Source organism: Temnothorax americanus, unplaced genomic scaffold (genome assembly GCF_048541705.1).
Source record: "Temnothorax americanus isolate GAGA-0224 unplaced genomic scaffold, ASM4854170v1 Scaffold5, whole genome shotgun sequence".
Taxonomy (NCBI): domain Eukaryota; kingdom Metazoa; phylum Arthropoda; class Insecta; order Hymenoptera; family Formicidae; genus Temnothorax; species Temnothorax americanus.
Genome location: NW_027509657.1, coordinates 2535990 through 2552063, shown reverse-complemented (window position 1 = coordinate 2552063; position 16074 = coordinate 2535990). Strand labels below are relative to the sequence as shown.

The 16074-nt window shown below is 43.9% G+C and overlaps 1 protein-coding gene across 2 annotated transcripts in view; it reads left to right on the top strand.

Annotated features, from left to right (window-relative positions):
- Positions 1 to 4981: 4981 nt before the first annotated feature.
- LOC143904068 (uncharacterized) overlaps positions 4982 to 16074 on the top strand; it is a 56327-nt gene continuing 45234 nt past the window's right edge. The window contains exons 1-2 of one of the 2 annotated variants that reach the window (XM_077418315.1): positions 4982 to 5067; positions 6692 to 6747. In XM_077418315.1, coding sequence (XP_077274441.1) covers positions 6715 to 6747 — 33 coding nt within the window. In that variant the 5' untranslated portion in view covers positions 4982 to 5067; positions 6692 to 6714. Of the gene's footprint in view, positions 5152 to 6691; positions 6748 to 16074 lie in introns of both variants that reach the window. The other variant, XM_077418314.1, reaches the window with a different exon arrangement.

Genomic DNA, 16074 nt, shown 5'->3' with positions numbered 1-16074 from the left:
AAGAAAAAGAGAGGAGAAAAAGGAGGGTAGAGCTTTCAATTTGTGAGTTAAATTCCAAAAATGACAAAATTTTTCCCGTCCTATTTGTTCTAAAGTTTGACACGATATATTTATACCGTTTCCCGTGGAAACTTGAAATTTCCTTGTACCGTCGAGCTTTCTCTTCGGAATAACATCGAGAACATTTCCGTTGCAGACGTGTTTCACGCTTGCGGCCAATTGTTTGGAGCTTTCACTCTAAAACTACTGCGTATCCGTCAAACAGTTGCCGCCGGTAATCCGTCGTTGTTCAAGAACGAGCTCGTTTGCAAATGACAGTCACGTTGCAAACGAATATCACGCAAGACAGACCTTTTACAATTTATTACGCTACAATGTCACTTTTGAACGCCCGATAAAGGCGTAATATAAATCGTTGTTCTCAAATTTAACTTTTCAAACTTGAACTCGTCTCTCCTTCCCCCTTATTGTTAGACCATAACTAATATCGCATCAATAGCCATGAGTAGCGACTTCTGCGAGGGTCCAACGAACCCGTCCGATCGCGGATAAGAGTTGATCGAGTGGCCGCGGAAGAGCCCCGGCCGTTGCGAGAGCCCAGATTTCACAGAATCGAATCTACGAAAGTATATACACGAAGAGCGCGAAGAGGCGAGGGAGTTATACGGCGCGGCGCGTCGAGCCGTTAAAACTTAAGATCGATCGCCGCGGGAAGTGCGTGCCGTCTGGTGCCGTCGATCGTCGATCTAACGGCAGCGTTACCTCATCCGCAACTTCTTCGGACGAATAATCTCGTTTCTCGGCTTAGCTGGTTGATGTGGCCACGCGGGATATCGCGTTCCGGTCACTCGCTCGAGGCGCACGCGGAATCGCCGTGCAACGGGTTCGCACGCGGTTTTACAATCGAGACGAACACGCCACACGCGTAATATCCCTCCCCCCCTTTTCCCTTCCCTTCCGTATTGTTTCCAAGAGATTTTGTGCTTCAAACATAACGTTCTCACTCCGGTGCGCTCGCTTAAATCACCTCGATCCTTATCTCTTTAACCGATATCGAGACGGCGAGGAACGCAAAAACGAGGCTTTCCCGGTTCCCTCTCCCGCGAATAGTTCGCTAACGGTTAGGCAATATGGGATTTGTTGCGTTCGCATATAATTTTTCTTCATTCTTATTGTCCCTTTCGTATCATTACGCAAAGCCTTTGTGACTATTGCCGCAACCGCGTGTTATTTAAGGCTTCTTTGTTTCCATTATCGATTCGAGGATCGATCTTACGCTACTTTTTGTCCCGCGGTTCCGGAATAATATAAATTTCGTTCTCCCTTTCTCTTCCCGCAACTCTCGTTCGCTCTTTTCGTTTGGGTTTGTTAAATTAATTCGACCGCGGCAAGAGGAATGCGGTGTGGACATATAATAATTGGCACACGACCCATACCGCAGAATTAATATTTATTCGTTAAATATAAATTCGCGCCCACCGGTTTCTTCGCTGCGCGACGCGCGCGGGTAGCAGCGGTGTTTAATTAATAATTAACGATATTCTTTCGATATTATTAGTGATTACATATTCGGATATCGAACGACAAGCGCACTTCCGTCTCTCTCTCTCGTCCATTATTCCGCGAAAATAATGCATAACGCGTGCTTCAAGGTATTTATTTTACACAGTGGATATTTTTAAAGCCATTCGCGGCGCGCGCTGTTTACCAAATTATTTATTCAACAACCGAGTGGTTAAAAATTAAACAAAATTCACGCAGCGGATAAAATATTATATGCGTACGCGGCGATCGTTAAGCGACTGTACCGTCAGGCGACCTAAGCCCCCAAAACGTGTGATAAATGATTTCTTTCACCCCTCTTTTTTTTTTTATTGCGTCCACTTTCACGCAACCTGTTTCATTCATCCCCCTTCCCCACCCCCAGTTTTCCCCGACGCGACGCGTCGACGGATTAAATACCAAGCGACCGAGCGTTGCGTGTGCGCGCGGGCGCGTATGCGTGCCGGGAAGAGGAGGAACACCCACGTCGATCCGATATCGACGTATCGGACGATCGGGGAAAAAAAAATGTACGGCGCTCCGGAGGACTCGGTTCGCCGATCGTCGCGAGACCGGCGAGGAAACTCATAACACAACGCGTCGCGTCCGATACGATTCTCCTCGAGACTCCGGCCACGCCGCCGCGCCGGCGTAATTCGGCCGTTTCTCCAAACACTCTCTTCGCGTCTCTCTTTCGCTCCCTCTCGCGTCGCACGTCGCGCGTCGTCCCCCCCTTCCCCGTCGCAGCCGCATACTTGGAGCAGGTAACGTGCCAGCGCGCAATGGCGCCTCACTGGCCGCACCTGGGACAACCGTTCGCCAGGTTAGGCCTGCGCGCCGATTGGCCGGCCGGCGTAAAGCCGGGCGCGGATTGGCCGGCGTCGCGGCTCCGCCGGCACGTAGGTTTAATCTCGTTTTACCGCAGGCGCGCTGGCGTTCAGTTTAAGTTACCTCGGCCGGTCGGTCGGTTGGTCGGTCGGTCGGTCGGTCGGTCGATCCGTCCGTCCGCTCGCGTTACGAGTTCGAAACCGCGCGTAACGTCGGTTTCCTCGAGCTCGAGGGGCCCCCAAGCCCCAAGCCCCCCCGGAGTCAGTCGAGTCGGTCCCTTCGTCGGCGAAGCGTCGCTGCCGTGCCGTCGCTGAGACCCAAGTTTGTGTAAGTTCGTCGCGTCGTGGGAGCGCGCGCATACGCGCTCGCGACAAACGACAATCCCCGGTCGGGCGGGCGTCGTGCGCGGACGCGAGCGAGCAGGATGAGGATTCGGGAAACGCGTCTCCGCCAGCGGTGACACAATCGGCTCTAGAACGGCGATCGTGCGTGCGAGCGAGTGTGTTGGTGCGCGCGTATCGCGAGTGAGTGTGCGCGCGCAACGTACGCTCGCGGGCACGCGCGTAACGTATATACGTACGTCGACGTGCGTGTGGAGTCAAGAGCGAAAGAAGGATAGAGAGAGAGAGAGAGAGAGAGGGTATAGGCGCGCTCGCGCGCGTAACGGCTTCGTTTCTTCTCTCCTTCCGTCGGTATCGCGGCCGCGCCGAATCGCCGTGTCCCGCGATTGGTCGGTGCGTGGTACTTATTTTTGAAAAGTCGTACATTCCCCCCCGCTCGCGCCGCTGTACCCTCCCCCTCTCCCGTTATAAACGCGGGAGCGACGGGAAAATCCGCGGCGGCGCCGTCGCCGTATGGGACGATTTTGAGAAAGCCGTCCGTGTCCGCGTCCCTCCCGGCCCCGTTGCCCGGTTCCCCCCGCGTCGCGTCGCGCGCGTGAGGCGTCCTCGCCGTCCCGTCCTCTCGGCTCGTCCGCGCGAATGCGCGCGCGAGCCCAGCGGAAAGTTCGAATTCGTCGGTGACAGGTAGACGATCTCTCGGCGGCGATCGAGGACGGAGCCGCGGCCGTGCCTCTTTGTTCAACCCCGCGCTCGGCGGTTTCGGCGGAAATCCGAATTCCCGCTCGCTCGTTTCCGACGGCTCCGACACTCCGGGTCCGGGGGTCCAGCGCGCGATCGGGCCGGAAAGAAACGCGAGAGAGAGCGATCCGACACGATCCGATCCGCGACGGCGCGGCGCGAGTGAAGCGAGCCCCCGGATTACCGGTTCAGCGTTCTTTACCGATTGCTTCACGTGCGATACGCAGCGAGAGAGAAAGGAGGAGGATCGAGCTGACGCCGAGTTGTTCGGCTATACCGCCTTCGTCGTGGATCGAAGTGACCTGCGAAAGTGCCTCGCGTTTGAGCGCGTCGAGGCTGCGATCGACCGCGAGTCGCGAAAATCTACGGGAATTTTCGTTCGCGTGGCCGCGCGCCTGGGTGCAGTGGCGCGTGTGCGTCCGTGTGTGCGCGCGCGCGCGGCGCGAGGTTAGGATCGCGCCGCTGGGGAGAGAAAGAGCGGCATTCTCCTCCCCGTGAGTCCCGCGGCTCGCGGCCGGGGGGAAAGGAGAGCGGCGAAGGAATCGGTGTTGCGGCGCGCGCGAGGTACACCGAGAGGAAAACGGAATATCGAAATTATCGAATTGACGACGCCGGGTCGAGGGGAGTGGGAATTCTCGATTGAGCCTAGATCTGGATTACGCGGGCGCGTCGAGATTTTGCCAATTCGTAAAAAAGGTGAGTCGTGAGTCGTTCCCCCTCCTCCTCCCCCTCCCCACTTTGTAAACAGAGAAATCGAGAGTGTGCGATCCTGATTCCGCATTCCGCTGACATTTCCCTCGGGTGTCGTCGCCCGTGCGGGAATCGATCGGCGCGAATCCGCGAGATCGAGGTCGAAAAACGGCGAACCGTTGGCCGCGACGTCGCGAGAGGAGGACGAACGAGAGAAGCAGTCGCGCAGTTATTTCTGCTCGCGCGACCAACGTTTTGTTTACGCTCGCCGCCAGTTTTCCACGTCTCGACGCTCTCGGGTCGTCGTCGTCGTCGGTCGGGCGTGATCGATCGAACAACTCCACCGTTGGCTTCCCGTATCGAGTAAATTCGATCGCGCGGCTCGCCGAATACCGCGGAACTCTGACCGGTGTCTTTGCGACGAGTTGAAATTTGTACGTCCGACGTCGCGAACGAGCGATATACTGGTCTCGCACTCGCACAGGCGGCACGGGTAAACAAACTGTCAGCGAAACGCAAATATCCGCCGAGTCTTCCCGCGTTTCCCGGTATTCAGGTGAGCGTCGCGGCGCTCGATTCTCGCTCGACTTTCGTTCGACTTACCTTTTCAACGTTTCGATAATGCTGGAGAGGAACCAATTCCGAGCGCCGAAGCGCGACAGTCGCGAAATCTCATTGAGACCGCGTCACGGTCCGATTTCGCCATCGCAAGCACGCAAGCACGCTCTCCGGTTATAACGTACTTTCGCGAGAAAGCGGCGTAGCAGCGGAACACACAATTCTGTCGCGCGAGTCCCCGTTTCGCGATCGCGCGTGTGGAAAAGCCGACCTGCCTGAGAGCTAAACCCTTTTACGCTTAAGGAAAGCGTTGTCGATCCCGACGTGTTTGTGAGAACCAACGGTGATTTCTAACTCGAAAAACTTGTAGGTATGTACGCTCGGAGAAAAAGAAATGGTACAGCGACTAGAAAATTGCGGCAACCAACGTGTGAAATTGCGACGGGACAAACAAGTTTGTATAATTACGTGGTTAGATGCATGGATTATTAAAAAAAATGAGACAGCTGGGCGTATAATATTAACGAAAAAAAGCGTTGTCAACGAAATACACATTTTTCGCACGAAAATAATGTTATGAAACAAAAAACAAAAAACAATAAATAAAAAAGGTATGCTATATCGTATCATTATGGCAAAGTGCGGTTCTTTTCAGAAAAATGCCGATAAAGCAGAAGACATAATTGTCATGCGTTATTACCAAATCCTTGTGCGAAGTCCATTTAACTATGTTACAGTTATCTCGCTCTGTTTGACCACTATTTAACGGTTTATGTTTATACAGTTAACGAAGTAAAACATTAACGCCCCAACTACGGTCAATGTAATTCGCAGTAATTTCTCTGATATTTTCGACATATATATATATACATATTTTTTACCGCTTTTTTCTCTCCATATTTTATTCAATTCCTTTCTCTTTGAGGAAGCTTCATCCACGTTCGAATCTCATGACTTTATAAAACTGATGGTTACGTGATATTAAATTTTCTAATCGTCACATTAATAGCTGCCCCAGAAGTATTTTGTTTTTTTCCGAGTGTCTTACCCACGTTATAAATTAATCTCTCAACGATATATTTTAACGCACTGTAATATATACACCGATAATTAATATCTGTAACTAATAAAAGTTAATTAACCAAAGAATATCTTTAGCCTTGGTACATAATATTGCACTGACTAACGAACCACATTTGTTATTCTCATTTTAGCGGTAATTTCTCTGGATATATTCTTCGTGTACACATATTTTTTCCCGCTTTTTCACACAATTTATTTAATTTTCTTCCCTTTGAGAAAGCTTCATCCACGTTCGCGAATCTCGCGGACTTGATTCATTCCGCATGCGAGAAAGTATAAGAGCGCGCAACTTGAAAAAGTGTCGGATCCACCGTTCGCCGTCGGCGGCACTCCGTTTGCCCAATCAATTTGTCTTTATTAGCTGTATTTACATCTGAAAGATGTTGTACGAAACGCACGAAACGAAATTTTCCATTTCAACGGTCGCCGTTGGGTGACTTACGGTAGAAAGAATGGAAAAATCTTCGCGCTCGCGGAATCGATCGTTTCGCAATTCCAATCGGCATCTCCGATTATCATTTATTATTGTTCGCTCCGATGATTTGACGAAATACAGACAATAGACAATTCGTGCCGCGTATATATGAGCCGAGCGGTAACGGGTTTCTTTTTTCCTCTTCGGCTGCGCGCTGCGCGTTCTCCGCAATTTTCCGCACAATATATCGTTTATTTTTATTTTCTGCGGCGATTCGTGCCTCGTCGGTTCGAATTCCGCTTCGAAGTCATTTCTGAGACGCGCAGATTTTCAGCGGTAAGCAGCTTTCAAACGATTATACGTGCCGCAAGAAATGTCGATGAGTCTCTATTGGATTAACAGAGAGATGCACTCGCGCGAAATTGAATATTTAATCTTGATACGAGAGTACGTACGGAGAATTGTTTACTGACAATTGCGTTATTATCTCTTCCAGGAGGACACACGGACAGGGATGGCATGAGGGAGGGCTCCGGCAACGTTGCCGACGTGGTGAGTGGATTTTAATACACTCTTCTCTCCGCGACTATTTATACCATAGTTTACCTTAACTCAAAGGACGCGCGTGCAAATTTTTTGAGAACCCGGACTTGGTTTTCATACATATCATTTATGACAGGAGAGTTTCGCGCCGATGGACGGGACAAAATTCTTTTTGAGCTCGTTGTCGTCGTTATCTTTTGGCATCTCGCGTCAAAGCGATGACCGCGTTGGAAACAGCCGCGCGGAGTATTTTCGAAAGCCTTCGGGCTGTGTTGGCGTCGAGAAGTAGGCTACCAGGTTAATACTCGGCAGAGAGACGGAGAGAGAAAGAGAAAAAGAGACGGAGAAAAGCGAGTGCGAGGAGAAGCAGAAAGAAAGGAGAAATTTAATATCTCGCATTACCGATATATAATTGATCCGTAACGAAATACATCCGTCGTCGACTATCCGACCGCGATTTCTTGCGTTTATGCTTCTCGGTACAACAACTCGACGTAGATGACACGGTAAACCGAGAGCCCGGAAGGGACGGAATGTGGTGGCGCACCAGGACAAGTTTGAACGTTACGACTTTGGTAAAGGGACAAAAGCGCGGATACACGAATATACTGTATATGTATAGTGTGGACAGTGGTGGAACACTACGAATGCCGCACTATAAGCTTGGCGAAAAATCGAATATATTTGATTTTGACATTTTACTTATTACTTTTTCGCTTAAAGCGATTTTAAGCGAAACTTTCCGGTATCTCTTTCTCTCTTCGTAATTTCTCGTAAAAAAGTTTGAACAAATTGAATTGGTTATTAATTAAAATAACGAGTATAATTTACACGGGAATGCGGATACTAATTGAACAATGCCCTGTTCGAGCCATATCCGCCAATGTATTAATTCCTCCTCCACGCGCATTAAAATTCCGCATAGTGGATTCTGCCTCATTAAAAGTTATCGAGCTTTTTGATTTTAATAAATTGTGGAAAGCTTCTATTATTAAACTTCCACGCTCCGTTGCCTTTGATAAATTTCTGTTTGAACTCCGCATTTGCGTGCTGAATTATGCGCCGCGAAAGGGAAAACGGCTTAGGCGCAAGAAAAATTTCTCTAGCAATATCTTGTTATGAGAGCCTTCACAATAGCTGAGCTTTAGAAACTGAATTTATCAAAAATAGAGCATAGTCTTAATAACTGTGAAAGTAAATCCGAATTGATTCGCACACAAATTTTAAACGATAACAAAAAGTTTATTGGGAGAGAATGTTTTTGTCATTTTTTCCGTTAAATTTACTAGCAACATCGTATATTTTATTCTAAATTCTAACGCGCTTCAGTTGCGATTCAACGAAATATAAACCGCCGACCGAAACATTTGTAGACTATAATTATGGAATATTCAGATATATCGGATATATATTAATTCGCGCTAATAAAACACAGTGCTGCTCTATTAATATACCAGCGATATTCAAAGCCTTCTACTTCTCTAACGAAGTTTATTTTTAACATTTATAAATTATAACTGTTCAAAGTGTACAAAGTAGTATAAACGCATTTGGAACGCGGCACGTGATAAAGCGTCGGAAATTTGAACGTAAATGCTGCATTGTGTGATAACCGTTTTAATTACGATCATGCATATGTATATATCAATCGATTACAAGAATAATCGCGAAAATAATCAATTGCTAGTGTTGTAACGCGATTGTGTTCAATTTTGCACCGGCGTGGAAACGCGACGGCATTCACGGGGAGAGTGACAGGTGACAGCAGTCGTTGCTCGTTCCTCGTTACTCGCTATTCATTATGCAATACGCGACAGAATTAGATCTCGTTATCGCCTCGTACGATTTTACGGCGTCGAGTCGGCCACATGTCGCAATAGACACGAATGAAATCGATATTAATCGACATGTTTCACGGCGCGGATCGTCCTGTGTCCGCCCGCTACGCGCTAGTCGGGCCGATCGCAATTAACGGTATATTAATTAGCGGATTTATCTGCGCCGCGTGTATATGGACACAATGTATCGTCGCCATAAATTGTATACGTATCTCGCGTCCCGTTTGCTTCGTTAGTGCGCTTAAACGAGATTTGGATACGTTTCATCTGCGAATATTCGCGCAGACCGTATTGTGCCATATATCGTTTGAGTGTGAAATCGTTCAGAAGCGGAATCATTGGACGCGTGTGTTAATCTTCTTATAAGACTTCTCATATATTTTTGTTTTAATTTTATCTTTACATTTATACAATAACTAGCTTAAACTACTTGGCGTTACCTCGGGTTTTGATGTCAAGGGGCGGGGGGGGGGGGGGGGGGGTTTTATGGTAGTCTTTATTTTCCACCAGGGATCTAAAGAGCAACTACGCAAAATTTGGTCCAGATCGGTCAAAGGGTTTAGAAATTAATAGGGAACACGGACAGACATTTTAGTTTATATACATGTATAAACTTCGATACAGTTGCAAATATTAATAATGTACAGAAATTAGGCATCGCGCGAAGTATGAAAATATAAATATATAACAGAGACTGCATATAAATACTTTTATTAAAGAATATTTTTTGTTTATAAATTACATTTTGCGTATGTCTTTTATTTTGTTTTGCTGAACGAAAATTGCGCCAAGTTGGCAATTTATTTTCTGAATTTCGATATGTGTGTACCAAGATGCGGAAAAATCGATCTTACAAAATCTCTCTCTCTCTCTCTCTCTCTCTCTTTTTTTATCTAGAGCAACTTTATTTGCGTCGAACATAATGTCATACAATCTCAGATGTGAAAAATTCTCAAAGAGCTGCACACGATGCATTCTTTGATCACGTATCTGTGAAGCACCGGCGGCGGCCGCGCTTTATCGATAAGATCTGCATCCGCGGCGTATCTAACTTTCCCGACACTTTTGAGAGTTTCGCACTATGTTCCGATCACCGCAGCATTCAAGCAAGATAGAAGCGAATATATCATCTCGTTCTACATTTAGCTGCTGCGACATGCGAGAGCGCTGAAATGTTTGATGCAGACCTGAACACAGCTACCGCGGTGGCATCTTCATAGTTACGTATAGTCAAAGGGTGCACCCGGCATAACTACTGCTTTGCCTTCAGGCATTAGACGCGTATAGGTATGAGGTTGACCGCTGGGGAATTTTGGTATACAAGATTGGGTTTATTAGTAGGAATTAGCAGATTCACGTTAGTTAATTGCTGTACGGTTTTGCATGTAATTCTCAAAGGGTGAATCTCTAGGAGAGAGAAAGAATATTTTTGTTTATACAAAAAATTTAATTGTTCTACTATACAAATTTAGTAAATTAACTTTAGTGGTATACTTCTCTTTGTTTGAGACAGAAACCATCGCTATATAGATCTCGTCCATTTAAAAGAGATTTCTATCGCGTATTATTACGTAACCTACAGTGTTTGCGCATAGAGCGAATATAAATCAAAATCAGATATAAAAGGAATTTAGGACCCTTGATTACCTATACAAAAAGAAGTCGCAGAATCACGATGATCGTGTGGGGTCGTCAATGGCCATTACCGCATCTACAAGATAAGCAAATACGTTTTTAATGACGTACGTCATCGGTCTTTCGCTCTCTCTCTCTCTCTCTCTCTCTCTCTCTCTCTCTCTCTCTCTCTCTCTCTCTTCCTCTCTCTCCCCCTCTCTCTCTCCCCCTTCTCTTCCTGATAGCGGAGATGACGGAGGCGGATCCATGTGAACGGCCCCCCCGACTCCTTTCGATCCCTTCTTCCACATGACTGAACCTGCTTGAATGCGTCGATGCGTCGAAACCGAGGACGAAACCGTGAATGTCAGAAACTGAATAATAATGCTGACACTCTATATTCGATGTTGTTCCTTAATTAAGAAAAGTAATTACTTTGGCGAATATGTGTTGGCTGCGTATAGAGCGTTCTCGTGTTAATCTCCCTTGGTGAGAACAATGAGCATAGAGGGGTAAACCGCTGATCAAACATATATATACAATAATACTAATCCTACAATGTGTGGGTATTAAGGTCGTATTACAGTGTGCGGATATTAAGATGGTATACGTAGCAAACGGGCAATGAATGAATAGCAAACACGAAATTGAATTTATTCGGAACTTTCTTTGACGTACCGTTACGAGCGAATCGGACTGAATGAGAATCGAACGTTCTATCTGCATCCCCTATTCGTTCGTTGTTCGTTCGTTCATGTATGGCTGTCTTTAGATGTTAAGCTGTACCGTTAAATTATTAGGTTGATGGAAAAAATTGATCGTTTTTCAAGCTTTGAGATGCATTGAATTAGAAAACTCAAATATTTTTTAGAAGGAGATTAAATAATTTCTCTCTTGATAGAAAAAGCATGTTGAATCCCTAAGGCGTCAATTTCAACTTTATTTGACAAATATGGGACAATTTCTTGCGCCTACCAATATCATATCGAAAATAAATTCGAACAAATTATTCATTAGATTAGTGGCAAACAAATATTAAATTTTAGTAAACAAGAATTAACGAAATATATTACTATTCATACTTCATATACATATGTTGTTTCGAAGTAGTTATCGATAAGATACAATACAGCATTGAATATAATTTTTTTAACTATAGGCTCTTACGGTATTTTTTATAAATTTTTTAATTTAAAAGTCAATCACGTTAGAAAAGTTACATAAAATAATCGGTTTTTTAAAATATTTTATTGTCTATAATATTTTAAAATAATTTCTATTTGTTACTTGGCGTATTTATTTGAAAGTTGGAGGGTTTGAAAAAATTCAGTCATCAAAACTTGGCCATTATTGAAACGGGAATTATTATTTTCGTTAAATAATACCGTAATAATATCCCTGACCAAAAGATTAGCGTCCCCTGCTTAAACAGGTATTATTGCGTTGTTATTTACAGTAAATGATAGCTTGAGCCCGATAATTTCAACTAATACCTCATGCAGAATTCGCTAGCGATTTACTCTTCCAACAGCAAATTCCAAGTTATTTGAACGTTCCACGAGTGCAATTTTGGCCCATGTTCGACCATGATGGAATGTACCCATTAGCACGTTGGAAATGGACGTTGCAGTTGTAGTCGGAAGAGGTATAAACCGTCTTTTATCGCAATCACGATAGGCTATTTGAGGGATGCAAAAACTTGAACTGTGCATTTGCTTAATCCATTAACGACCGACATCTTATCTTTAGGACTAAAATTTTGTTAAACTACGTAACTACTACGTAAAAGAATTTCTTTTTATTAATGATCTTTTTTAAAACTTTTTAATACTAAATTTTCAAATATTAACCGCACGGTCGGGGTGTAGCTGGACCCTAAGCGCTATTTTTGTTACGTAATCTCTCAGTTATACGAGTTATGTGTTTTATTTATTATGTACTCTGTAACTTATTACGTCTTACGTTACTTTTAGAGAAAATAAAAAGAACTTGTGCGTGGAGAGATCCCTGCAGATCCCACATGTGTATATATGTTACTAAAAATAACGCGCGTACTTAAAGGTTAAATCATTAACTACTTGATAACTTTAATATTAATATGAGGCATATTAAAAATTAAAAATTGTGATTTATAATTTTTTTTTTATAATTATAGTTTCTTTTAACAGATCAAATATATGATGAAATCGCAACGAACTAAAAGATTGTACTAAACGACAATGTTTTGTTTAATTGTATCGATAGAAAGCAAGCAATTAATTTTCTAGTACTTAGTCAATGGCTGATTAGTTAATTAGTCTTTCTATTTTCGATCTCCGTTTAAAAAATGGATACAAAGTTCTCTAACTGATGCGGTGTCTCGTAAAACGATAAGCTCAAAGTAATCGCTAGATAACTTGAATGAATAAATAATTATAAAGCGTGATGATGAATTTTAATGACATTTGCTTTTGCGCCGGCAGTGTTTCTCGTTACTGTAGGCTTATAGTATTATCGTAGCGTTCTATATAGGTGCGTATCCGCTCCGTAGACGCCAGGAATTCCATAATGCATACAAATATCCGTAGCTGTCGTTTATCGATATAGGCGGATGCGAATCCGAACGTCATGAGAGTATCGTTTTCACATTTGCCTCGGTATGCGCTAAACGTCAGCGCTAAATACCAAAGCCGTATACGCCCCCTATTGCAGCTCGCACAATCGGTCAACGACGACAGCGAGCTGCTGATTCGATCGTATGCTAATTTCATTGCTGAACACGTCCGTAGCAATCTTCGACGGCATTAACTCTTTGACACTTTGACTGTTGCGTTATATACATGACGCCCGTTCGGAGTCGGAGCACGATGGAAATGCAGAGTAATACAGTTGAAGCAGATAAACGATTTTACATGCATGAATAAATTGCGAATGTTGAATAAAATTTTTTCATACTTTTAATATGAAAAGAATTGTTGTCGGCGTTCCTCGCTCCGTTCTTAAGAAAACTGATATCGAAAATCGAAAAATTTTTAGTATCTTTTGTTAAATACGCTTGGATAACTTTTAATTACATCGCGAGAAAAATCGTTCGTATTTATTCAAGAAATTTTAATCATTCCCTTAAAAGATATTATAGATAATCAGCTGATTCTTTTTTTATTGAATTATTTAAAAAACTTAATTGATATCGAATTACAAGAGATCTTGTTTTAATTAGCTAACGTTGTAATGTAACTAACATTTGCGGTAACGGAGCAGTATTAATGGATTAACTGTATCGAATGGCACTCCTTTCCATTTGATTTCAAATGCCGTATCATCGTTCTTTGTGTCCCCTTTACCTGGTGCCTGTGCCGGCTTTTGCCCGTGCTGCTTTGACGAGCACGCATTCCCCATCCCGTTTACTATCAGGTGGATTTCAGCTAGTGACGTTTACGACACACAACGCGACACAATACGAGCAGAGCGAAGAGACGCGGAAGAACCGCAAGAGAGGCCTAAGTGCAAATACCTGTTTCCGGAAACGGATAGCTTTCTGCTTTTCGCGCCTAATCCGCGATCGGTGTATCGATCGTGCATATACTCTGGTTAATCGTAACGCCGCTCTCCAAATTAATCTATTAGATTCTTTCCTCATTTGTTAAAATGAAATATATAAGAAATTCTTATATTCTTGTTGACAAAAAATAGTTAATCACGCATTTGATTCATTTATCTTATTTTTAACTAAACATATATATCGCGCTATGGATTTTAGCTGTAAAATCGCTGATTTGTTCTCGACAAACAATCAAAGTTTGACGTAAATATGTTTACAATACCTGCTACGTATCATATTAGGATTTAGAGTTGCCTTTCCTTTTACCTAATACTTTTTTTTATACCTTTCGAGTCGTCCGATATCACTTGTCACGCCGTGCGCTGTCGACATTCGGCAGATACGGCGCCCACAATGGCGCGTTTGCGGTTGTATCTATCCGTCGCCTTTTCCCGCGACGGGAGATAAAAATCCACCGGAGATGTATATTCCCACGGAGGGATCGAAGGGATACAGCGGCGCGCGAGGGAGAGGATCGGAAACGAGGGAAGCAACGGGAGAGGGGAAAATCGGGCAAGGCGAGAGGACGGGAAGGAAGGAAGGAGCGACGCGCGATCCACTCTCGAATTCCTCTCGTCTAAGCCAGAAACTCGCCTTGTGTGCCTTCTTTGCTGTTTTCTCAGCGCGAGTTGTATATACCTTCTTCGAGTAAAGTCTTACTAAAGTCGCAGAATGATCTATTTCCTCTCGTTCCTTGAAGCCGTCTTTAGCTGATAAGATTGTTGCGCCAATAGTCAAAGCTACAATTTTCTGTATTCCTTTTATTTCGGTTACACGAGGCGATTATAAGGCGCGCGGCAATCGACATTTTTTCTAACGCGCGTAAAATAATCATATTTTAAATGGAATAGTGCTTTAATCTATAGCGCTTGATTGCAAAATGATTTTAGAGAATTCTCTTTATGACAAGTAATACTAAAATAATTTATTAATTCTATAGAATTTACTTACCACACATATACGTACGGAGGAGGCGTATAATACTCCACAATGCGTGCGCGCGCGACTCTATTATTCCGTTCTACAATTCCTGACTCTCGGTATCTCTCAATGAGGAAACGTGGCGAACTTTACTCGACTCAAAGTATCTTGACAGCCCTATTCATCACGTAAGGTAGCACTCAGATCCATAACACTCAACGCACGGTAATGACTGCGAGAGCTCAGTGAGAGCTTTTATTTCGCGAGACGTGTCGGCGTCGCGTTGATGCATCGATTTACGCGTCTATGGACATCGGCACGTGTGTACAATCCAATGAATGCAATTCGCTCGTTGCAGATGCGTCGAATGAGCGCGAGTCCAGTAAACGTAATCGGGCTACGCGGAGCGGGTGCATTCAGTGCGTTTGCACCAAGCGAATTAATGCACATACCTGGCTGTATGCGTCGCGTTTATAGTCACTTCCCGTATACGGGGTGTGCCGGAGCAACCGGACGTTCTCCCTATGTGATTTGGATATCATTTATTATAGCAAATTGAATTGCCGTTTCAGTGATATAGAGATTATTTTTTAATAACAGAGATAATTTAAAAATATTTGAAAAAAATTAGAGATGTGATGAAAAAGAGAGAAAAGACTGCTATGGACTGATCATGATTCACAGAAATATACTTCCAATTTTGAAAAAGATTGAAAAAAATCTAATGCAAGGAAAATAGAATTAAAAAATAATGCCATTAAGTATGCACACACTTCGATTTACATAATATCTCTTCTGCACACGTTTGAATTTTTACGGTCAAAAAATCTTGATCTAATAAAATAGGGATTACTGATGCGTACATTTTTGAAAAAGTTATTCCTTTTTGCACCGAAAAATCCCTTTCGTGTGAATTGGGGAACAAGTTTATTCTCTCATAATTTCCCGCGTGCGCATTCAGCTGTGTAATTAATGCAGATATATGCAGATGCGCAATTTACGACTAGCAAAAAATACCATCGGATTTCATATTACAACGTCTTTTTAAAGTCACAAACCGCCGCGCGCGTCTTTTCACATACATGCACACAAGTGCATTAATCTTTCGATTTGATCTTCGATATCACCGCGTTTTTTCGCGCGTTAAAAAATCTCGCATCAGGTATAAATATTTAAAATAGAAATTGTTCCCTCTGTATAACATTTTCGAGAACTTTATATTGTTTTGTGTATTTTACCGGAAACATTTCCGCTAATCGAAACCTCGTTTGTTCTCTGATGGTATTATTTCCGTTGAATATTTGGCTCTTTAATTAATGCGGACATATGCAAATGTGCACAAATAATAGGCGAGACAATGTCTAGTATATCACATAATCATAT